This window comes from Parasteatoda tepidariorum, chromosome 7 (genome assembly GCF_982258835.1).
Source record: "Parasteatoda tepidariorum strain Cologne lab strain chromosome 7, Ptep-v5.0, whole genome shotgun sequence".
Classification (NCBI taxonomy): Eukaryota; Metazoa; Arthropoda; class Arachnida; order Araneae; family Theridiidae; genus Parasteatoda; species Parasteatoda tepidariorum.
The window spans coordinates 114,101,638-114,128,411 of record NC_141761.1 but is presented as its reverse complement, the minus strand read 5'-3'; the positions used below and the strand labels follow the sequence as shown (position 1 = coordinate 114,128,411).

The 26,774-nt window shown below is 30.6% G+C and overlaps 1 protein-coding gene across 1 annotated transcript in view; it reads left to right on the top strand.

Moving 5' to 3' along the window:
• Window positions 1-26,774, top strand: part of LOC107441451 (plasminogen) — a 50,117-nt gene that overhangs the window by 9,470 nt on the left and 13,873 nt on the right. The window contains 6 exon segments of the mRNA XM_087168932.1: window positions 6,131-6,276; window positions 8,842-9,079; window positions 11,593-11,706; window positions 16,410-16,650; window positions 17,634-17,757; window positions 22,228-22,384. Coding sequence (XP_087025058.1) covers window positions 6,131-6,276; window positions 8,842-9,079; window positions 11,593-11,706; window positions 16,410-16,650; window positions 17,634-17,757; window positions 22,228-22,384 — 1,020 coding nt within the window.

The following is a 26,774-nucleotide window of genomic DNA, read 5'->3' as shown; positions in this document are numbered from 1 at the left end:
TATTTTTATTTGTTAAATTCTAAAATTACGTATTAATTCAAACTATCTTAAGTTTCTTTCTTTCAACAAATTTTGTTTCTTGATGGAAATTTCTAAACAGGTTAAATCTTCCTGAAAATAGTTATTAGAAATTAATAGCTGATTCTGAGAGAGTTTTAGAAACTTATTTTCTGTAGTAGTAGTGGAAAAATTCCACCATTTTTTCAAAAAATTAAAATTTTGGCACAAAAATATACCCGTTAGAGATCGTTAATTAATCTTATAACGGGGGTTAAAACCTAACGAATTTTTAACCGTTTTCCTGATTATCCGATCTATGCATAGAATGCAAATATTCCGTTTGCAGAATCGTTTGGTTTGATCACGTTTTTACTCGGCCGGAAAGAAAAAATCTGCTGTGGTTCGTCAAGTTTTGTTTGCTATTGGATTGTGAGAACGTGTTTTGAACCATTTTATAAACAATGGTTGCTGAATTTAATAGAGAAATGAGAGAATGTCGTATCACTTCACTGGCGTTTATAAAGTATTACTTTATGTTGTTTCAATAACTATTATACAAAGACTAATATTTAACTTTTGCCCGCGATAACTCGCAATAGTAAACTGATAGTAAATTAAATACTTTTTACGCATAAAAAAATTAAAATTTCAACTTGAAACTTTTGTATTGTGTTTCGGTTTAGTTCCTTGTATTTGTTAATAATAATTATAAAAAAAAACTTTTGCTGTTTTTTTAAAAAAATTATTAAGGGAAGAAGTTAAAGAGGATTTAACACGAATCAAAATCTGGAATTTTTTAAAAATATATAAGGTCTTTCATACTGACTGACTTATATTTCATATATCCTTACTAGGAAGTACATTAGGTGTCACAAACAATAAGTAGCAGGTCCTCCTCACCATTGATTTGACAGAAATCAATGGCGTTTTTGTTTTTTATTCGCTTGAATATTAAACTATGACACTCAATTTTTGTTCTTTTCGGCTTAAAATTTTGACACGTATTCTGAGAATTACATTAAGAATGGTAATTATGTAACTACTTGTATTCCAGTTAACAAAAGGTAAAAACTATTGTGATAGTTGACTGTTCACCAATAAGATCCGGTAGGCCAAATATAGAATACGATTTTTATTATTAAAATGTTACAGTTTGAAGTCTTACATTTGAAGAAAAAAAATACTCATTTTCCAACAACTACTCAAATTTTATATCGACCCATATTTTTTTTTACCTCTCTTTGAGTGCAAAAGTAAGTTTTACTGACTGTCTTTTCATTCAATAATTGTAAGAAAAATCCTATTTGTTGTTCGGGAATCCTCACTGATTAGCCTGGAATTTGTAGTTAAAATGTTAACATTGCAAAACAATTGATCAATAAAACTAAACAATGATAACTAATGAATTTTTCTAATAATGTCAAGAGAATTATTTGGAATTAAAATTATTAAAAAACTTTCTGAAATTGCAAAATAAGAAAATAAAAAAATATCTGTGATTATACTAGTTAATTACAGGGGTGCTCAAAATAATGAAAACACTTCTATACTAATACATATTTTCATCTTTTTCCAGAAATACTTAAAGAATCTTTTTATAACTTCAAGCATGCTTAGATTATACGATTTCTCATATATATCAATGACGTTTAAAGCTTTCAAAGGTTTAAGGGACCAATAATAAATTACAAACGGAAAATAATGCTTTTGAACAACCGATGAGAAAGAATGTAGCAACAGATTTGTAACTCGTAACAGTTAATTTGGTTATTATATGCAAATATTCGCACAAAATTTCGTAATCGTAGCTTAAACATTTATGAAGATATGGACATTTTTGTAAACAAAAACTTTTTTTGTAATACAATAAACATACACCAAGCATACACCTATACAATAAACATACATCAAAAAGTAATTTAATAAGGAAAGAAAACGCACTTTTGTGGGGGATAGACCCCAGCAATGTTGATGCTATTCTTTTAATAAATCTTGTTTAAAAGTACAAAATGAAATATATGGAAACCACTTATTTTGAGTTTTCTTTTAAAAAGTACGAAAACTACTTGAAACTTTCTTGAAACTTTTTAAATTATTAAGATAATCATCAAATTCACCATCTATGGCTCAAGAGCCCAGGGTGGGCCTTGGCCTTCTCGAAAAGTTTTTTTTCAAGATAAGTTTTTTTTTGCTAGTGTTTTCCAATTTTTAGTTTTTAAAAACAGAAGGTCTTTTTCTAGGCCATCTATCCATTTCAAATTCGGCCAGCCTCTTTTTCGTGTGCCAACTGGTCTGGCGTTGAAAACTCCTTTCGTGGTACGGTCTGATTACGTGGCCTGCACATTTTATTTTTTACTAGCCGCCTAAGGCGGCCAGCTGTCCGCCACGCTAAAGGTTTCCACAAATAAAGTTTTTTAAAACATAGTAGGAAATCTGAAGATTAGTGGACAATTAAAGTGTTATTGTCCTGCAATTTTGTCTTCATATCCAGTTCTGCTGCAGATGTGTTATAGCTCTTGAGGATGTTTGAAGATGTAACTTTGCTATGGTAACCTAACCTATAATATAACTATCAGGTGGAGACTTGTTTTTTTTTCTTAAAAAAAGGCCTCAGAAATTGTAAAAGCATACAAAAGTTGCTTTAAATACATGAAAAGAACACGAAAACGAATTAATTTTTTATGGTATCAATTTCTATTTCTATATCGCTACAAAAATTAACGTCGGGTAGACTATATTTGAGGGTGCCCCTTGATTCTCGCCAAGTTGTGATCGCGGTTGATCGCCAAGCTGGGCGATGTTGAAACCCAATCGTGATTCTCAACGGTTTAGATTTTAGCGTTATTAATGTTCAACGGTATACGTAATTTCAGAGGTCCATTAGTTCTTCGTTAGATACCGGCTGGTAAGGTTACTTTTACTTCTGGTCAATAAGATCGAAGGTATGTGGGCAGTCATAAAAAGGGACTTTATAAAAAAATGTCATCACCAGTTCGGTACCACAAACGCCATTTTCGATTCATATTTCGCCGAATTTATGTGACGATGGAGGTACACAGATTCTATTCACGATAAATTTAGACAGTATCTAACTGTTATTAGATAATTCTGTGCACCTAAATCTGAGTATATTCAAGCTTAATGAAGAAGTGAGTTGTTTTTTTTCCCTTTTCTTTCTGCCCCTACTCCATTAATTTTTGCTTCGATTCAAAATCCTTTTTATTGGAATTATTAATTTTTCTTATATTGGGTTCATTGCAAGCTTTATCCGATGTTTTGTTGAAATTTTCCAATGTTTTTTGAAATATCATTATGTTTTGGCCGTTATTTCTGTTACCACGGTGTTCCGCGCAAACAGGAATAGCGCCAAACATAAGTCACCAATTTCGCCAAGGGGCATCCTCAAGTATAATTTTCCCTTATCGTCTTCGCTTAAGAAGAAAAAAAAGAGCGTGGAAAGAAGAAGAAAAACTTATTATAACAATTATGAACAGCGATAAATATATCAAAGCGTAGCGTTCTATTTACGTATCTAATATGTTGCCACATTTCTAGTGCAAAAGTTAAAGTTTTATCCACTTTGATAAATGTAAACTAATGCGAACCTTACAATTAAATTATTAATTCCTTCGTATATTATTGGTTTAAGTTGTCGAAAATTAATATTTCAATTGTAAGGTTCGCATTAGCATACATTTATAAGAGTGGAGAAAAGTATATGCATTTTTTAATAGTTTCTTGAATATGGCTCTTTGAAGACGAAAAAGCATAGATTTTCTTTCAAAATGACTGATAACTAAGAAACTAATCCAAATTTTTGAAAAAGAAAAAAAATACTTCTTCATTATGTCAAAACACAATTATGTGCCGAGTTTCGTGCCTGGGCGAGGCTTCTGGGGCGATATATCGTGATTACAGACACACACACACAGCCGCGTTTATTATTATGTATAGATGTATAGACTAAAGTTAATAATGTCAGGTTAATTATATGAGATTTGATCTTCTAAGCCCCGCACCATTTTTTTTGAATTCCTCCAAAAATAATTCTCAAGACCTTTCTCTCAAAAGTACCCAACATAGCAAAATCCGTACAAGATATGGTTCAGGTTTCACAAGCAGTCGTATTGCTGGGTAAAAAGTGAAAGAAATGAATTATTCTATAAATAATAAATTTAACGATGCCCTTTTATCGTATATGAGACAAATACTTGTGCCACAATAACGCAATGAAAGGTCACAATCAAAAATAAAAAAATAGTGAAAACATAATACCTCTTCCATTAAGTGGTGAAAACAAATAAACAGTCTACAAAAATGTAAAACGCACTTTGAAAGGGAAAGTGTAAAAATGCAAAATTGATTGCAGGGACTATACATATTTTCGATCTAAACATTTGTCACAATGTGAAACAAGCATATGTTAAAATTGATCTTAAAACATATTCATATAATTAAACATTTTTTTTTCTTTGAATTGCATTAGATTTTATGCATTTTGGAATTCCATTAAAACATTTAATGGCTATAGTTATTCTTCTTTGTATTTCCATTGTAATATTGTTTCTGTTGTTGATCACAGAACCCAAGTAAACGAAATTGTCAACAACCTCATACTTATATTCTTCAATTTAAGGTATTATTGAAGCTTGTTTTAATACAAGGCAAATATTTAGTTTTGCTCTCGTTTATTCTCAGGCCAATCTTGAGAGTTGCTCTCTCTAAAGAAATAAAAGCCTGTCTTAGTGTTCTAAGACTTAAAATATTAAGCAAAATACAATTCTCTACAAAATTAACAAAAAATATTTCTTAATTTTTCTCGTGCATACGCAGTATAAAAGAACTACTTTTATTACTGATATCTTAAGTAGTTTTAAACAGATTTTCCTCAAATCTTAAAATAATAATTTCGTAATTAATTTTAACCTGCTCCAAAATTTTTGTTTACTTTTTTTGAATAGTTTTAAAGTTATAGCGAAAAACGAAGACAAAGATATAGTTTTCTACAGAAATATCCATATCTCCGTAAATATAGAAGCTAGTTTTACGAAATTCTGCGCAGATATTACATATAATAATCAAATAACAGTCAAAAGTTATTGCTGTATTTTTTGTCATAGGGTGCTCAAAACATTTTTTTCCGTTTGTAATTTATTGTCGGTCCCCCAAACCCTTAAAATAATATAATATATATATAATATAATTTAAATATATATATATATATATATATATATATGTGTGTGTGTGTGTGTATGTATGTATACAAGTTTGTACAAAAGGAAATGCCTGTAAAGCAACTTTTCTTCGTCACATTATATAGAAACGCGAGATTTTCATAGAAAATGTCCACATTCCAAGGTTAAAGTTGCAAAAGAATAATTCTAGAAATGTTTCAGCTGTTGAGGCTGAACTAGATCCGTTGTCTTCCAGCAATCCATAAATCGTTTCTATCTTTTTGGCTGCTAATAGTAAAAATTTATTTTCTCCTTTAAACTTGATCGATAGTTGATATTGGGAAACCTCTCATTGTAAATATCTATGGAAATGAGATGTCCTTGCCAAAAAAAAAAAAAAACATCTTGCAATGCTACCAGAGAGAAATGCTTTCTATAAACAGAATAATTAAAAATAACTTCAATGAGAACTTTTGAGAATCATTTAAACGAGGTCTTATCCAAACTGTCTTCTGTGCAAGGAGGGTGAATGATGAGCAAATAAGGGTTTGTCAAGCATCTACGACAGAGGACTATTACAAGCCCTGCAATCTGAATGACTTTGTTTCTATGTTCCTATGCTCTAATACTTAAAATGTTTATAATATTTTAATGTTTTCATGCTACATGTTTTATTTAGATGTTAATTTATATTCAATGTTTATTCACTGCTTGCGGTGGAGTGTTTGCACGCTCCAGCGAATGATATATGCATCAAAAGCTGCTGCTAAAAGAATTAAAAAAAAGTTTATATTGGTAATGCATTACTTTGCACGATAAAAGGCAGGTATAGTAAAATATATGCATGTGTCGTTAAATTTAATACATTATTTGTACAGAGGTAAATGAAAAAATGAATCAAATCAATATGACATTTTCAAGACAATATTTTTTAAAATTTATTTCCATTTTGTCAGTTGCTGACAGCGATGACTACCAATGTCGCGGTCTTGATGAATAGGACGCATCAAAATTAGGAACAATCGAAAGTCCCTTTTTCGGTAAGAGAAACTATCATAATGGATTGTGGTGTGAATACAGAATCAGAGCTCCACAGGGATATGTAAGATATGTATATATTTCTTTAAATTTACATTTTGTAGCTAGATATAGCCTCCTAAATATTTTATTGCCCTTAAAGCAATTTTTATGAACAAATTTACTATTAAAAGAAATAAAATAATAGTTTCTAATCATACGTATCAACAGTAAATCCTTATAAATGTTTTGCTTTTATGTGATCCGTTTCGATTGATTATAACTTAAATCTAATCAGTGTAGTGTATGATTTTTGTTTTTAATATTTTGAATCATATCGTATGGTGACATGATGGGTCTCCTTAAATGTTTGAATTCAGAAATTGTTTACTTCTTAAGCCGAGCACCATTCTCAAATTTAGCTGGAATATTTGTGAAACACATATTTCTTAATAAAGGTTTTTATAATATTTTCTGCCTGCTTTAGAAAAATAATGTCTGTTTAAATGTTCCTTTATTTTGGCTCTGAAAGAGTTTCTTTAAGTTAAAAAAAAATGCTTCCATATAAAATATAAATATTATACTTTTAAAGAAAAATTAATCGAGAATTCACGAAAGTATTTGGAACTCATTTCGAGAATGATGCTCCCAAAGTTTTTGTTTGAAGTTCGAAAAAAAGTACTTTTTTATTAATTAGCTTTGTCTTACTTAAACGTTATTTTTTTTTATTCTATTATATTCTTTTCAGTTTTGGGCTAGTTAGTTTGTTTAAGCAGAGTCAAAATTTTGAAGATATTATTTAGAGATAAAGTAACGATAGTTACTGCTGGTCATGTGAGAAAACATTGAATTATAATGCATCAGAGAGTTTCTGCTACAATTTTCATACTCCAGCTAGTCAGTTATGTTAAGCTATGCGATTCACTCTACTCATCGACAAAATTGTATTTCTATCAAATTGAAATCCCCTCTACTAATAGATACAAAAACTATGATGGTAACTAAGCATGCTCTATTTTACCTTCACAAGACGAGCATTCTATTATGGATCCAATTTCAATTGTCTATAAATACTTTCTTAACAAATTCAACATATATTAGTAACTGTATTATCTACTCAGATAAAAAATGTGTCGAAATTTAGAATTTAATTTTGATGCGGGGTTCATAATGGAATAAAGATGTATTTATTTTGTTATCTTCACATCATAAACTATGTGGAATGATATTTCTCAAATAAGAAAAATAAAAAAATACGATCACCAACAAGCGTTAACAATTTCAGCTGTAATAAATGTTTTTTTATTTTATTTTGCTTATTTATTGACCTCGCGAAGTAAGCATCGCCCTTGCGAAGGAAGATCCATGACAGAAGAAACATGGGCATTAGTGAAGGATCTATGACGTGAAGGAAGATTCATGATCGGCTCTTCCTTTGCAATTCGCATGAAATAAAATGTTTCTATTTTGTTATCAGTCAATTATACTTTTATCATTAACTGTGTGTAATGTATATTTCTCAGAATAAGAAATATTTCGTCATCAACAAGTATTATGTTATTCAAAAGTTAAAAAAGAAAAAAAAAGGAAGAACCAGGCGGAGGAAGAACCATGAATTGAAGACGATCCATTGATGAATCTTACTTCGTGATTCGCAGGAAAGAAATTGTTTTTATTTTGTTATCGGTCCATTATACTTTTATTATACACCGAAGAGCCATTACATTAAGACCATCCTGCTAATAACATGTAGGACCACCTTTAGCCCTCAAAACTGCTAGCACCCACCGTGGCATTGATTCCACAAGGTGCTGATAGGTAGTCTGAGGTATCTGGTACCAAGCACTCACGAACTGGTCCTGCAATTCCCTCTCATTGCGAGGGGGTAGCGTAGCATCACGAATTTGTCTTTCCAGGTCGAACCACAAATGCTCTATTGGATTAAGGTCAGGCGAATTTGGGGGCCGAGACATGACTTGAAAGTCACTGAAATGTTCCCCGAACCAATCCATAACGATTCGACCCTTATGACATGGTGCATTATCCTGTTGGTAAACACCATCCCCTGCAGGAAAAACTGTTGCCATGAATGGGTGAACCTGGTCTGCAACTATGTTCAAGTAGCTTACAGACGTCAGGGATTGTTCTACGAGGATTATGGGTCCTAATGTGCCCCATGAAAACATTGTTCCTGGGCGAGAAACCATGAAAACCTGGGCGAGCCCATTGTTATTGATGGAAGGTGGTCATAATGTAATGGCTCTTTGGTGTATATCGTGCTTAAGGATATTTCTCGAAATAACAAAAAATGCAGTTGCTTTATTCATTTTAAGAAATTCAACTCCAAAAAGTTTTTTTTAAATTTTTTTTTTTTTTTTAAGAAAAATGAATTGAAAATAAAAATGGGGTCCATAAGGGATGTACGAAGGTTAAAAATTTACATTTACTTTAAATGATATAAATTAATTTGTCTTGAACCTAGTATAAATTTATTAAAATATTTTTATCGTCGTTTTTGGTGAAATATATCAGCGTCCTTAATATTTTTATTTAAAAAAAATGATGTCGCATGAACTTTTTCATTCATTTTAGCGGAAAAGCTTTTCATTACGAAGGATAACATAAATAAATACCGTTTTCCTCCTTTCAGAGAATTAAGATAACCTTCTTAGAGTTCGACATTGATCCATCGAGAGGTTGTTCTCAAGACCAGCTTGTTTTCTTCGGAAAAGACAAGAAGTCAGTATTGGGCAATTTCTGTGGATACGAATTGCCAAAGCCCATACTTTCAAATGTAGGTGAAAATGAGATCCGTTCCCTTTTCCGAACAGATTTCATGGGATCAGGAAAAGGATTTAAAATTCAATACGAGTCTTCACCCTACTTCAGTAAGAGCTTATTTAGCTGAGCTTAAATGATTTTGTTTTAGACAATGCGTTTCTATGATTGAATCATAATTTCTCCTTTTTTTTCAGAAATCTAAAGTGTCATTTTTTACCGTTCCAATATGCACATCTTGAAAAATAGTTTTAAAAAAAACTGCAATTGAAATTTCTCTGATGAAAAATTTTAAAATATTTTAACATTTTAGTTGATCCTATTGTCTCCTTACTTATAACTTGAAAAATTAACTTAGTCGAATATACTGATTTAATTCATTATATCCATGGTGCAGATCAATTATTGAGTTAGACAACATATTGTTTTCATTCTTTGGTGCCTTTCAAAAATCATGCCGTTTTCAACTAAATTAAAACCAAAGATACATTTAAAGCTTCTGATTACTTGTTCGAAATAACACGTGTTTTAATAACAAACATATGAAAACTTCTTCTAGTTCGAAATTGTCAAGAAAGTGTGTTAAAATATTGATTCTTAGAATGTCTTAAACATATACGAAGTTTTTACTGTTAATTCTTCAAGAGATTTTTTTAAAGAAAAAAAATAATACATCAGGGAAAATACTTTTCTTCTAATGAGTTTCATGATATTAATAAATCTTAAAACAAATTGCATTAGTTTCAAGCAATTTTTTAAATTGTTTTTTGTTAAAATTCTCTACCTTAAAATTTTAATCTTTCTACTTATTATAAAATGTAAAAATTACTCTCTTCTCTCTCTTTGTAAAAAAGTCTGACAAGCTAATAACTCGAGCAAAAGTATGTCAGTAAGCTAATAACTCGGAAAACAAAGATTGTATTATTTTTCTATTTTTTCTAGGGGTGATTTGTAAACAATCTTCTTCTTCTGGCGTTTCGAGAAAAGTATTGAAAATACGAAATTCCAGCGTTGGAAACCGTCGATGGAATCGTCGTCATAGAATAAAACGATCGCTGTCATGGAAACAGCATTTTATTTACAAAATATTTAAAAAACTACTTAAAAAAAATAATTTAAAAAAAATAGAAGCAGATGAAACTCTAAGAAAAAATTAAATATCCTTAAAGCTCACTAAATCTATACGTAAAGCAGAAGTAAAGCGTACTAGAAACAAATATGCCGAGTAACATTAATTATTGAAAACTGAAGAAATGTTAACTCCATCATGTTTCCACTCGAAGCCACGGTGATGGAGCAGCGTCGCACACGTCATACAACCACAAACCCGTTTGTAGGGCGGGTCACATTCACACAAAGGAGACACAGAGAGATAAAGAAACATCCATTCTCTGAACAGGATTCGAAACCGCGGCCGATGGCTCCGCAGTCAGACACGCTAACCACTCGGCCACCTGGTCGGCAACTCCCTAATGTTAAACATATAAATATGCTTTTTCTTATTCATCCAAACAGCATTTCAATTTCAAGGATTTTAAATATATTAAATTGTAACACTAAAACATTTTGATAATTAATTGTTAGCATATTTTTGATCTCAAACTTTATATGAAAATATCACAAATCAGTATTTACGGGTACCAAGTAGAACAACGCCAGGTTCTGATTCACATCCGATAATAGCGCACATCGAATATATAGTATACATTCCGATATTACTGTGAATGTTACTACATTTTATTTGGTTAACAAAAATATTTGCTTAACACAATTGGATTATAGTTGAAAAATATCGCGTGCATCGTGGTATTAAAATTTGCACTCATTATGAATAGTATATGATAAACTATGTACAGTGGTTAGATGCCCTTAAACATACATAAATTATATATTTAAGTACACAAGACTTCTATTAGTCCATTCTCAATATTAATAAAAGTTTTTTTTTTATCATTCGTATAGGCTTAAGAGAGTTAAATAAAACTGGTTAACAGACTGAAGTTCACTTCAATTTACACAGGTATCAACTAAATATAAAGACATATTTTAACTTTTTAACCTAAATACTCAAAATACTTGGTTATGCTGTTTAGTTCTTGAACAGTTCCCTTAAGCTAAATTGCTTTTTAAAGTATTTTTTTTTGCTTTAAAATATATTGTTGACTGTTTTAGATCCATGTAAATTTTTTTATAAAAGAAATTAATACAAGTTAAGGCTTGTTTCGTTTTGGCGAAGTAACCCTTACAATTGTATATTTCATTATAGTAAAGAAGTGTATAATTTGGTTTACACAAAGCAGCTAATTTTATTTATTATTTATCAAAGTCACCATTTTAATGTTAGCATATGTTGTAATAAGCATTTTAATAACAAATTCACCACATGAACATGTAAGAGGCGAAATGAGTAATATGAGTTTATTATACTTAGAAGTATGTCCTGATGTTTGAATGCAGGATCTCGAAATACTCTATTTATTTTTAAAAAATGTTCTCTGGAGGCATATCAATAACATCTGCTATCACGTAAATTGAGCTTTTATTTAAATGCCAAAGTAATCCATGTTCACTTTCAATTATTCTGATGAAACACAGACATTATATCTGTTATTTATTTTAACAGCAAGTGTGTGCGAGGCTGGTGAAACTCAATGCGTGAACAGAAACTGTTTCACCAAAAATCAGAAGTGTAATGGAATGGATGACTGCGGTGACGGAACTGACGAAGAAGATTGCGGTAAGGATAAACTTGAAACTAAATCTACTCCATTGCAATGAATACCCTTGTTTCATGCAGCATTTCAAAATTTAATTTTCACACCTTAAAAAATAGATTTAAAATAATTTTCTCGTTAATAAAAACCTAATTTCTTCGTTTCTGTGAAATTTAACATACCAACGGTGCAAAGAAATTTATTTTTCAGGTTTTGCATACAAGAAAATATTTATTCAAATACAAAAATAATCGTGTATGTTGCTCTTTTTTATTTCATTTTTTTTCGTATTTTGTGAATATAATTTAGCATGTGCGTATCAGAAATTTTCTCGAAGAAATTCTCCGATTTATCTTTTTGAAACCACTCATTTTGTACGAAAATATTTAAACACGCATTTGTAAATTTAAAATGTAAATATCTATTCTCTGGTGGTTGCAGCAGACAAACCTCAAATTTCTCACTGAATATTTTGTGTGCTACTATATAAGTTTTAATAGAATTAGATATCTGTTGCACATTAATTGTTTAATACTTAGGTGATCACTTGAAAGTTATTGCAGCCCGAATTTTTATTATTTATTTAATATTTTTAAAAATATTATTAATAACAATTAAATATTTCTAAAAATATACTTCTTATTTTAATTTGTAATTCAATACTTTTGTTTTGTACTACTTGATAAAACTCCGACAGTAATATGTATGTTCCTTCAAACATAAAAGAGTCTTACAAAAAATTTTGATAAAGTTGCGGCCCGCCATTTGATTTGTGTTTTTTATTGTTGCCCCCGGCCTCATGTAAGTTGGAAACCCCTGTTCTAGATTAACGAAGAAACAAGGATCCATTAGATGGTCGATCAACAAGTATCCAAGGAAACAAGGATCCATTGACAGTCGAAGTTTGGTATGAAGCAAAATCAAAGACTAATAAGGCCCACTATAGTCCGCTTTTTGATCTGCAGGAAAATTAAGTGTATTTTTGACAAAATCAATCTGTCTCTTGTCCTATAATTAAGGTTTTTAAAATTGACCATATCCATCTGTCTAGAATTTACACTGGTGTGCAAAACTTAAGCAACAAGTGGTTTTTCGGCAACAGCTCCCCAACAAAGTATAAGATAGCCATGAAATTGCAGTATAATATGCACGTAATTCAGTAGAAAGATTATTTGTATGCAAATTTTAGAAATAAAACGTCGTAGGTGATGTAAGCGGACGTAAACCTTGTCGGTCGGCGCGCAGGTCAAAGCTGTGATAAAAGGATGAAGAGCACCGTAGTTAAAGACATTCACTGCAAGTGATTTGTTTTGTGAAACATGTCTTTAAGAAATCATTTAGACGACTTTACTCGAGGAATAATGATTGGGAAGCTTGAGGAGGGGCGTAGTGTGACCAGTGTCGCCGAAGAGTTCGGGATCAACAAAAGTGTTGTTTCTCGTGCTTGGAATGCCTTTAAAACTACTGGTACAGCTGTTCGGAAGGTTGGTGGTGGCCGTCCAAGGAAAACAGCACCAAGAGATGACCGTTACATTGTCCTCCAGGCGAAAAGAAACCGTTTTCAGTCAGCGAGCGCCATATCTCATCAACTGTGCACAGCCACAGGACGACAAGTATCAAGATTTACAATGGCCAGACGCCTCCACAAAGGTGGCTTATTTACTAGACGTCCTGAACGCTGCATACCTTTAAAAGTTAGCCATCGGCGGCACCGTTTAAAGTGGTGCAGAGAACACGAAACCTGGACACCTCATCAATGGAGTCGCGTCCCCTTTACAGATGACAGTCGTTTTAGTGCTACAAGCGATTCTCAACGTCAGTTGATCTGGGGCCCTACTACCAACTCATCGAAATTTATTCCGCTCGGAAACTAGCTTTCATCGGATTGCCAATTTCGTAAAACCCACTGTGTCGCAACATGAGCATATCGGAATCCGGAATCGAAATCGCCTTTCCGCACGATTCGGGTGAAATTGGAGTTTGTAGGCGGGACTAACTTTGACCAATTAGAAAATTACTATAATTCTAATTTATTAATCTGGCAACGATATGCTTGTTTTCTCTTCTATGCGAGATAAAATCGCATTAACTTAGAACTGTAAGCTTAAAAATCCATATGTTTTACTTTAAAAAATTACTTCCCATCTATAATCTATAACTAAAATCTATATTCGCCAGCAATATCCACCACTGAATGCAATTACAATGAAATTCCAGAAGGAAAATCAAGGTTGTCTAATATTATTTTCATTACAAGCAATTTTGGGATTACTTAAAACCTTAGGTTAATTAAAACCGAAGGAAGGATATTTGCTTATTCAACCATAATTACTAGTTTGAAGCGTCTAATTCTATTATAATGCAACTGTAAATTTGTTAAATTTTCCCATGAGAATTAAAAATAAAAATCTTTTTCATGAAAATAATTATTTGTAGCATTTATTATGAAGAAATCTGCCAAATCATTTCTTTACGTCCGCAAAAGACTATCTAATCTGCTAATGAATTGCCCTCAATCAAATGCTCTTCATTTTGTTTTGTTTTAACAAGGCAGAAAAATAAAATAACTCATAATTTATGTAAATATTTAAACATTGCTGCCTTTATGTTTTTTTTTTAATTTTTATTTATTTATTTATTTATTTTTTAAAGAAAACAATCATATTTTGCGTTACTCGTAAAGGGAAACCACGAAAATATCTTTCAGATTGCTTGACGCTTAAAAAGTTCCAGCTTAATGTTCAGGATTCGCAATGAAGTTTTTTTTATATAATGAATCTTTGCATCTTTGACAGACAGCCAATTATATTTGTGAATATAACGAGATGCTCTTTATATATTTTTTATTTATATTTTAACTCATCCCAAAAATCAAAGTAACTCGCAATTTAAGTATCGGCGAAAAACAATATTTATAAAAGTTACAAAAATAATTTATTTTAACCGTGATTAAGTTGAAATTAAAATGATCAAATTTTGCGTTACGCGCAAAGAAAAACTACGAAAATGTTTTTCAGATTGCTCAGCGGTAATTGGATATCAACTAAATGTTCATCATTATCTCAATGAAATTATTTTTTCATAAGCAATCATTTTTTATTATTAATCAGGCCTAGCCGTTGTGGCTCAGAAGATCTGGAGTCTCCGTGAGGTCAGGCTAACCGTGGGAGGTTTTCGTTGTTTTGCGTTCCATGTAACGGAAGTGAGTGTTAGTTCCATCAAAAAGTCCTCCACGGAGGCAAATTTCACTCAATACTTAATACAGGACTCTCCTTGTCTTCTGGGTTGGATTTAAAATTAAAAGACTACGGAGTTGAACATCAGTAGTCGTAAACACAAAATTAGGTCGGCTGTTCGACGACGGTTATAAAATTATGAAATAGATAAGTTATCATCTTTCTGAATATAACGAAAAGCTCTTCTTTTTAACTCAATCCGTAAAACAAAATAAGCCGCAATTTAAGTATAGAAATACAATTATATTCATGAAAGCTATAAAAATATCCTATCTTAAATAAAATTAAATTAAAATTATCAAATTTTGTGTTACACGCTAAGAAAAACTACAAAAATGTTTTTCAGATTGGCTTTAATCGGTAGTAATGACAGAAAACAGCGCCATTTTGATCACTAAAATAAACGAACTTCTATCGGAATTTAGATTTCGCTTGCTCAAAACCTGCCGGAATCGGATTCGTAATTATTTCGCATCGGAATTTAGTTCCGAGCGGAATAAAGAGCTCGTAATACGGCCTAACTGACATTCACGGACTTATGACGTCACGAGAGCTTCATTTCGATCGGAATTAGATTCCGTGAAGCTGGTAATAGGGCCCCTGGAGAGAGGTTGGTGCTCGATTTCATCCCAATAACATCGCGGAAAGAGATCGTTATGGTGGTCCTGGAGTTGTCGTCTGGGGTGACACTATGTTGAACGGGCGGACTGAGCTTCAGATCTTCGACCGAGGTTCTGTAAATGGAGACCGCTACTGCAATGAGGTAATCCTACCCCATGTGCATCTGTTACGAGGGGCCATTGGACCAGACTTCATTTTTATGGATGACAATGCCCGGCCACACCGAACTGCTAATGTTCAAGAGCTACTGGAAAGTGAAGATATCACACGAATGGATTGGCCAGCTTACTCTCCAGATCTAAATCCCATAGAGCATGTGTGGGATGCATTAGGGAGACGTCTTGCGACACGACAGTGTCCTCCTGGTTACACCCATCAGCTGAAAGATGCGTTAAAGAGGAGGGTAAACGTTTACCCCAAGAACTCCTGGATAATCTGGTGCTTAGCATCGATAGACGATGCCAAGCAACAATTACAGTACGGGGAGGGCATATCCCATACTAGGGAACATCTGCCAGTTGTACTTACGCTTCTTCAGGCAATCATGTGTAACGCCACTATATGTCAAATAAAGCCTTTTTTTGTTCCATACCCTACTTTAAGCTTTATATTCATTTCTGCGCCATTATTCTTTTACCATCGTTTAAGTACAAAATAATGTACATCATATTCAAATTTCATGTCAGTCGGATGATTTCTTGTAGAGTTATGACAAATAACGCACTTGTTGCTTAAGTTTTGCACACCAGTGTATTATATTGATTCTCATCATAAAATGTATAATAATAAGCTCATAAATTGATGATGATTTCAAAACGAAGAGCGAGGGATCTGCAACTTCTGTTAGCTAATGAAATGAGTTGTTCTAGGTTTCCCATATGAGACGCAGCCACAGAAGTGTGGAGTGCAAACTATCGAGCCGAACACAATTTTCAAGAAGCAGGGGGTAGAAGGTGAGGACAGGATGGTGGGAGGAGAATCTGTCATCCCCAACAGTAGGCCATGGCAAGTCTCTCTGCAGAACACATTTAGTGAACCAAATGGACATTTTTGTGGAGGTACACTCATAAATGCTCAATGGGTACTCACTGCTACCCACTGCGTCGCTGGGCAAGTCAATAATGTTATAAAACTGCATTTAAAAATAGAAAAAATATTTTTTCAGAATACAATAAAGTATATTTATTCAATAAATCATATCTATATTTATAACGTAATATATCATAGTTTTACATTTAGATCTTCATCCTAACTGAAAAAATAAATGCATGTTAATTATGTTTGTTCCTGTTACTGTATAAAATAGTGTATAAAAAATGAAGGATTGCTTAAATAATATTCCTTAATTGTGGAAAATTACAAAAATTGCTTATTTTATTGTTTGTTATTTTAATTTTGGGTTCAAAATACTAAAAATATTACATACTTATAGCATTACCTGATCTGTAATTTTTAAAATAGAAGTGTTTATTTTTAAATGTTTAAGCATCAAATCTTAAAAATAATTCTAGCTTTGAAGCTTCCGAAATTTGACATAATTAATCAAAAATACACTCAAAGAACTTAGTTTGAACATTCGATCGAGTAACATTCTCTCTCTTACTAAAATAACCAATAATTCTGTACGCAAACACACACAAACGCATATATATATATATATATATATCTATATATATATATATATATATATATCTATATATATATATATATATATATATATATATATATATATATATATATATATATATATATATATATATATATATATATATATATATATATATATATATATATATATATATATATATATATATATATATATATATATATATGTATGAAAAACCCTCATTAATAATATTATCTTGCCAGATAAAGTGCGACTCTGCACAAATATTTATGAATGAAATTTTAAGATATTTTTGGAGCATGTTAAAATTGTTGCCTTGATAAGTCTCAATAGTTATTTCCAATTATGAATACTAATTATATCCAAATTTATAATTGTGAAAATTTAAGACCATCAAGGATTTTCATAATTTTTTTTCTTTTTGTTTTCTTGTAATAGCTCATATTTTATGTAACTTTAATTTTAGATATAATCATCCCGGTAATATTAAGATTCATTTAGGTGCTCACGGAAAATTCAACAAAACTCAATACGAACAAATAAGGAGAAGTAAAATAATCATTTCGTATCCAGATTTACAAGGAAATAATGTAAATATTTTTTTTAACTTCATTTTGTTCTAGTCATTGTTGGATTTTGTTGAGAGCAAATCAGACTGAAAGTCACGTAGAACAAACTGAAAACTTAACTTTTATTTACATCAAAAAGAATATAAAAACAATAAGATGTTGCCATCATGTTAGAAACCAAAGCTAAAACATTTTTTCCTTTGTTTAAAAAAAACAACAAACAAAAAAACAAAACAGATTAACTTGACGTTGCCCTAACAGCTTAAGCTGAATGTGTATAATATAACTCTGAATGTTATACACTGAAAAAATTTTGAAACATATATATGAAAGCTGAATGTGCTCTATTGATTAAGTAAGCAAAAATAAAATATTTTAAATCCCAAAAATGTCTGACAACTCTAGGACATAAGAAAATACATTTTGCTGAAGCTAATTTAATCTTACTAGATTTCAAAATTAGTAATAAAGTTTTCCAGCAGATGACGTAGAAAAAATATAAAACAATGTTTATCAAGCTATTAAAAAATAAATTATGCAAATATGAAACAAAGTAAATCAAACCATTCCAATTTTTGCATCTTTTTTCTCAGACTACTTCAATTGGTTGCTTAGCTTTTTCATTATTTTTAAATCATGCTATATAGCTTTTCAAAATTAACCATCTGTTGATGAGATAGCAACTAGTTTCATGAACGAACAAAATGCTGTTAACTGAATATTTCCTTCGGATTTCACTGTTATTTAATCGATTGACGGTAATTTTTAGGACACACGGTATCACCAGTTACGGATTCTAAAAGAAGAAACTAAAGAAAAAGTGGGTTCAAAATTTAACTTTTTCTCATGAGAAGATAAAAAAAAAAAATAATATTATCAGCATGTTCTTCATTATACAAGCTAATTTTTAATCTTTACTTATTTAGTGTTTATTATTAGTTAATTTTTAATAGCAAAATGATGACTTTGTCTAACTGTGATGTCTTAAGCCCCATTACAAACTGCAACATTTTTAATTTTTTAATAATGGGATAATTTTTCAATAGAAATTATTATTAAAAAAATATATTAAATTAAATGTTCTAAAGTTTGATGTTTATTACAGTATACCAATAATTGATAACTGCTAAAAAGAGTTTATAAGGATTTTTTTGTGAACAAGTTTTAGAAGCATGTTTAAAAAGTGCAGAATTCAGGATCCTATTTTTAGGAATGAATAAAAAGTTATTAAAATTTAGGAATGAATAAAGACTAAAAATGCTCACATGGGGATAAAATATCGACTCCCCGTCAAATTACATAGTTGTAAAATAAAATACAAATTTATTTTAAATTTAATAACACAACTTACAAAGGAGGGAAATTTCATGTTAATTCTTTGCTGTTTGAGAAACTTTTTCTTATATCGATTCGATCAAAAATTTGAAATTCCACTAGTACCTCAAGATGTACTATTTTACTAGTGTAGATGTGGAGAAACGAAACGTTTTAAACATTGTAAACATTACAGTGCTAAAATATTATTGTTAATTTATTGTTGCAGCGAAGAATTTACTTCAGTTAAATGGTGTGAAAAGTAGTTGGGAATCAGTCATGGAATAGTTGTAGACTGGAATACTTGCGTGAATTCTTTGCTTAAACATGAACAACGAGAAGTAGGAGGACCTGATACGATCGACGAAGTGGACGAAAGTTTGTTTGCGAAGCGAAAAAGCAATGTGGGATGGATGCAATTCCATAACAAAACAGATCTTCGGGAAACGAACGAATGTTTCCATGTGGAGGTGCCAAACCGATCCTCTAACACTTTCAAGGCAATTAAGGAAAATATCGAAATCGAAACTATAATATATTCCGATTCATAGAAATCATACTGCACTAGTAAGCTGGACGATGAAAGTTTCGAACATTTCAAAGTGAACCATAAATATAACTTTTTACATTTTGAAACTGGAACACACACCCAAAAAATAGAGAGACTGTGGGCGAAATACGAAACACAGAGGAACGACATCTCGAAAGTTATCTTCCGTAATTTATGTGGAGAAGGCAAACGGAAGCCCTATTTGAAAAAATTTTAAGCGATACTAAAATTTTTATGCCTCAGAAGTAAAAAATTTTTTGAACAATTTATTAACTGTTTCTTTACTATTGATTTTGACTAGTGAATGTGTTGCATCTCTCGAAAGCCATTCTGCTTCAAAATTAATAGAACCATTTGTGTATTTAATATCATATTCATACATACTTAACAATAATGAACCATCTAAATAACCTACCTTTTAAATTTTTTACATTTTTTAGCCAAACTAAAGCAGCATGGTCAGTATATATTGCGAATTTTTGGCCAAACAGGTAATGATGGAATTTATTTAAAGAATCTACTATAGCAAGACATTCAAGTTCTGTGATTGCATAGTTTTTTTCATAGTCCCTTAAGGAACGAGAATGAAAAGCTACTGGATGCAATACACCACATTCATCTGTCTGATTTAACACAGCACCAATTCCAACTAACGATGCATCAACAAAAAGATGACATTCATGATTAGGATTAAAAATTTTCAAAATTGGTTTACAAATAATAGCATTTTTTAAAAGTTCAAAAGATTGTTGACACTTTTCTGACCCCACCCATTTTACATCTTTCTTTAACAAGTTACTTAAAGGATGTCGAATATTTGCATAACTATCAATAAATTTATTGTAAACATTTATTGATCAAAGAAATCTGTGCAATGATTTCACATTTTTAGGGGGCATTAATTTTTTAATCACTTCAATATTATGGTTATCGGGTGATACAACCCCATTGCTTATTTCATATCCTAAAAATTCTATTTGTTTTTGCAAAAATGAACATTTTGAAAGTTTTAATTTCAAGTTTTCTTGTTTACAAATATCAAATATCTTTTTAAGATGGATTAAATGTTCATCATAAGAATTAGAAAATATAATATCATCAAAATAGTTTGTAGCAAATTTTATTTTATGTTTATTTACAATTCTACGAATTGTACGTTGAAGGATGCTTGGTGCACTCTTCCAGCCAAAAGGTAATCTTAAGTATTCAAATAGACCATTGTGAGTAGCGAATGCTAATTTCTCAGTGTCATCAGGATGAATACGAACATGATGATATCCCTGTCATAAATCTATTTTAGAATAATAACTACTATTAGACCATTTTTCAATTAAAGGTAGAGGTTCAGAATCTGTTTTTGTAATTTGGTTCTATTTCCTGAAGTCAACACATAAACGATATCTTTTATGTGTTGATTTTTTATCGTTTTTGAAGACTAGTTACAGGGGCAGTATAAGGGGAGAAACTTTCTTTTATAATGTTATTTTTCAACAATACTTCTTTTTGTACATCAATTTCTTGTTGTTGTTTTGGGGATGTTTTGTAAAGCCTTAGAGATATAGGTAAATCTGAGGTTAACCTGACTCTTTGGGGTTCCATTTTGATTTCTCCCACATCATGCTTATGTTTTGCAAAAATATCATCATAACTTTCTAAAATTTCCTTTAAGTCCACATTTTCTATTTTGTTCTCATTTTTCATTTTTTCGTTTCATTATATATATATATATATATATATATATATATATATATATATATATATATATATATATATATATATATATATATATATATATATATATATATATATATATATATATATATATATATATATAAGCAGTTGTAAAGCTGTTCAAGCATTGCTTCAGAAGCATTAGTTTTACTTTTTCTCTTACATAATCAAAAAGAAAACTAACAACAACAAAAAAATAATAATATGTAATTTAGTTGAGACAATTATAAAATACTGAGTTAGACCCTAGCACATAAAATCTTTTTGAACTTTCATGGGTTCTACGTGAATAAAAACATGGCTCAATTCAAGGTTTACAAAAAATTTCATTGACTCAGAGTACCAATGTTATGGCTTATCGTTAAATTAATTTTTTAGTAGGCAGGGGTATTATTGTGTAGTTAAGGCCACCGTATAACGAAATGACCAACTTATTTTAATAGATTCTCCTATTTTGCGCAAAGTTTTTTTTATTCATATCTTGTACTTACACTCTAGACAAAGTTTTTTTTCCTAAAAAAAAAACACATATGAAAGTGAAATAACAGCTAACATATTAAAATGAAATAACAACTAAAATGAATGAAATTTCTCTTTTTTGGACTTGTCTTAATAGATTATTAATTTTAATTTGCATATTTCTTTTCGCCAGGTTCAAAATGTGAGATGGGAACCATCGATAATGCAATTCTGCCTCAAAAAATTTCAACAAAAAATGCAACTCCTAAATCCGCCTTGCTGCTGTTCTTCAAAAGAATGGCATAGGAGGAAATTTTTTTTTTTTTTTATATTTTCAAACAAAGAATTTAGATATTATTTCCACTTATGAAGTGATACAGATAGATGCTGCTGTTTTAATAAGTGTTATTTTTGTAGTAACGTATTTAATATTTTAGATCAAAAGATACAACATAAGAGATGATATCTCCCTCATCAAACTGAATGCCCCCGTCAAGTTCAATGCGGGTGTGCAACCAGCATGTTTGCCGAGTCTTGGTTGGACGGCTAATCCTGGCTGGCACTGTTACGTCACTGGATGGGGGGAAACTAGAGGTAAGGAAAAATAAAATAACGAGTTTTCAAGAAGAAAAACTTATTTCGAAATTGAAAAAAAAAAAAAAAAAAAAAGAAGAAAGAGAAAGAAAGGGATAACGTTTAATTATGCACGGAAAGAAATATTCCGGCAAAAATGGCATAACAATAACATTGGTAAAACAAACGTAATTCTGGTTAATAAAATTGGGTATTTGTACCAGTCATTTGGTCTAGTCATGGGGTTTATCAGAAATTCTGAATTTCAATATTACAGTTCTTATTATCACCCAATTAATTAAAAATTACAAATAGTAAACAAAGTTGATCTGAAAAGTAAATTTAACCTAACAAATGATTTTTATGCAATGCTCTAAGGTATCATGATAAAATTACCAAATTTTGCCACATTTAGCATTTTTTTTCAAGTATTATGAAACGGCATTTTTTAGCTAATTTTACCATAATCATTCAAAAATTAGTGCGCTTTCTGATATTCTCATTGAACCATAAATACGGTAAATTTTGCCGCATTCTGATTATGACCATAATTTTTTCTCAGATCAGTGAATGATTTGTAAAAGCTGTTGCAAGTTGATTATTAAGAAAGTGCAATTAAACAACAATTTCAATTCACATTTTTCACACAAATGATCAAAAAAAAAAAAAAAAAAAACTGTCAATATAAGTTGATTTTAATTTTTTTATATTTATATTTACTTTTCAAGATGAGGAATTAATAAGTCCGAAAATTAAAAAGAATTTATTAATTAAAAAAAACATTTGAATCAATGCAAATTCCCCCTGCTTCCTTTTTCGTATTAATTTCTTGTTTTGTTATTTGTATGCTTTGCTAAAATATCTGTGCAGACTATATTTTAAGCTACGAACTCGGATACAAAAACGAGTTTTATGTGAATAAACATGCCTTTTTTACCCTCAAAATATGAATAGTCACAACATGGAAAATATAATCTCCGTTTTGAAAGTTTTGGCCAATGAATGTCACCTTTTTGATTATACCTGGAATTACAAGCAAATAATTTTTACATAAAGTTAGAAAACATCCAATGATTTTTATAATATTGAATTGTTTGGAAAGCAATTTTCAAACACAGACATATATATTTTTCTCATAGACAACTTCCTAATTAGGCCGCATAATCATTATATATGTATTTTGGCTGCTGATAAAGAAAAGCTTGCTTGTGAAAAAGTGTGATTGATTCTATGCAGATGTTTTGAGTTGGTTTCTTTTAAAAATATGCAAAGCAGAATTTTTGGTATATTTTACTTTAGTTTTTCGCTATCGAGAAGGTAAAAATAATGTTCAATCAAGGTTAAAAAAATTATCTGATGCTTACGCAGAATTTGTATGGGTAGTAAGCCAGTGCTACGACTGGTTTGCAAAATTTTGATTAACAGTTCATGATGATGCATCATGCCAGTTTAAGCTAAGATGCAATAAAAGCACTAATTTATGCAAGCCGGCGAATAATAATAACTCGCTGAGACATTAAATTTATCGAATTCGATTGTTCGGGATCATTAGAAAAGGGTTAATCTCGGCTTATGGTATCCTCGTGCCTGTGATTTGCTTCTCAAAAATACTATCCACTTTCAATAGGCATCATCAACTGGGGAAAAGAAATGGATTGTTTAAAACGATGTTTCGTTTTCTACAAATTTTTTTAGACGATAAAACCTTTACTCTATAAAACCTTTAAGAAAGTCAAAAATCACTTGCAGCAGCTTTTTGCCAGCAATAAACAACAATTTTATGCGCGTGAAATCATGCTACTGCCTGAGAGATGGCAAAGTATATTGGATTAGAATTGGCAAAATATGATTTAAAAAATATTTATTCACTATAAAAAAAAGTATTTATTCACTATTTCATTAAAAAAAAAGAAATTATTATCTGAACAACTCAGTACCTCAAAAACATTTATTTTTATATAATAACATGTAATTTTTCATTATTTATTTTGTTGTTGTTGTTCCTTATCCTCCAACTGTCTGACGGAGTCATACTAGGTTGTTGACCTTCAAAAAGTCGATGACAAGAAGTGGAGTAGCGTATGAGTCCTCCTTGGAAAGACCCAAGCAGTCAAGGATATGTTCGGCAGAGGCCTGCTGGGCTTCACATTTGGAGCAGACTGCATAAGTCTTTCTTCCTTCGTGTGTCCACTCGCCAATCTGGAAATAGCTGTTTGAGACGCTCTATCACCTATATGAACAAGTGAAGAGCCCGGTTCTTTGGCCGCATACCAGTTATGAGAGATCCTCTACTTTTTTGATCGATGGCTTTTGATTTTGGACTGATTCTCTAAGAAAGTAAGGGCTGAGGGCAAAGGTGTTGAATGACAACAGTCCTCTTTGGCCCAGCAATCCGCTTGCTCATTGCCAAAGATGTCAACGTGGGATATTATTTATTTTAATAATAGTAACAAAAATTTTCAATTATAGGGCATACATATTTCTACGTAATTTTCAAATGACAAAATCCAAAATTTGCAAATAAAAAAAATGCAACTTTTTTGTCTTTTATGTCCGAATACTAAAAGTGCGATTAATATTAAGGAGCTCAAACTTTCAACCGTTTTACCCACCTCAACTATTGGCATCATATTTTCAATTTCGCGACTACCCCATATATTTTGAAAATCAAGAATATTTTGAAAAAAAGGTACGCTTATTCAGAGAAAGAGTATTTTTGCGTCTGAATTTCATAATTTAAATCATCGCTCGCACAGACAAATTTCAATTTAGCTCTTCAAACTTTTAAGATTGCCGTTTAGTTGAGGACACTATTTGAGCTATGCGAAGATAGTCCCCGAAAATGAGGAAAATCAAAAATTCAAACTGCATTCGTTTGACCATTTTTGGACCACAAATGACCACCCCTTAATTTTTTTGACCACCCTTATTTTGGTCATAATCCTAAAAATTAAATTCGGGGGCTAACTTCGCATTTTTTTGAAAAATAAATAAAATTCCAATTCTTATATTGTATTCGTTTGACCACTTTTTGACCACAAATGACCACCCTTTAATTTTTTTCCACCCTTATTTTGGACATAATCCTAAAAATTAAATTCGGGGGCTAACTTCGCATTTTCACGAAAAATAAATAGAAATCCAATTTTTATATTGTATTCATTTCACCGCTTTTTGACCACTCATGACCACCCTTTAATATTTTTTGACCACCCTTATTTTGGACACAGTCCCAAAAATTAAATTCGGTTACTAACTTCGCATTTTTTCAAGAAATAAATAAAAATCCAATTTTTATATTGTGTTCATTTGACCACTTTTTGACCACAAATGACCACCCTTTAATTTTTTTTTGTCCACCTTTATTTTGGACATATTCCTAAAAATAAAACTGGCGTGAAGTTAGCCCCCAAAATTCAGGAAAATAACAAATTTCAACTGCACTCCTTTGACCATTTTTGACTACAAATGACGACCTTGAAGTTTTTCCAACAATTCTTATTTCAGTCTCTCTTTTAGCAATATCAATATAATATGTTTTAATTATAGCTGACATCTAAACGTAGTAATGATCAAAAACTTTTTCTTGCAATATAAAAATTTTAAAAATAAATTCCAAAACGACTATGTACTTCAAATGCAATGATTATAATCCAGAGAAACGAGGAATGTTAAAAACTATATGTATAAGTTTTGTTCACTTTAATCGTATCTTTATTTTCTGCAATGTTATTTTAAAATCGTTTTACAAGTAGAAAAATAAAAGTTTAATAAGATGTAGTAAATCTAAAACATTTCTAAAACAATTATTAAGTAGTTATACTGTTTAAAAACATTTTTCTCAGTAATGATATATAAAATTTAACATATTTCCTCTATAAAAGAGTAGAAATAGTTTCATAACAATAAAGTTATTTTAGAAACCAATCATAACACCTTTTTCTCTAGTAGTGTATTAGCTCGCATTAACATTATATATATATATATATATATATATATATATATATATATATATATATATATATATATATATATATATATATATATATATATATATATATATATGTTCAAAATGAAGAATAAAGCAAAGAAAAATAATAGACATATGAAAAAAAAAGGGGGCGGGGAAATGATAAGTAAAAAAATAACAAACAACAGTTTAAAAAAAAAAGAAAAAAAAAGAAAAAAGGATGAAATTTTATTTAAAAAAACCGGAGAAAAAAAACGGGAAAAAAAGATATAATCTTTTCTTCAGCCCACACGATTATATCTGCAAAACAGAGTGCTTTCTGATATTGTATCAATAAAGCCGAAGCAAAATATATTAATACAATAGTGTGAGGAGCACTCAAAATTTTTTTTATAAAATTAACAACAAACTTATTGTTTTTGTTGAAACTTATTGTGTTTC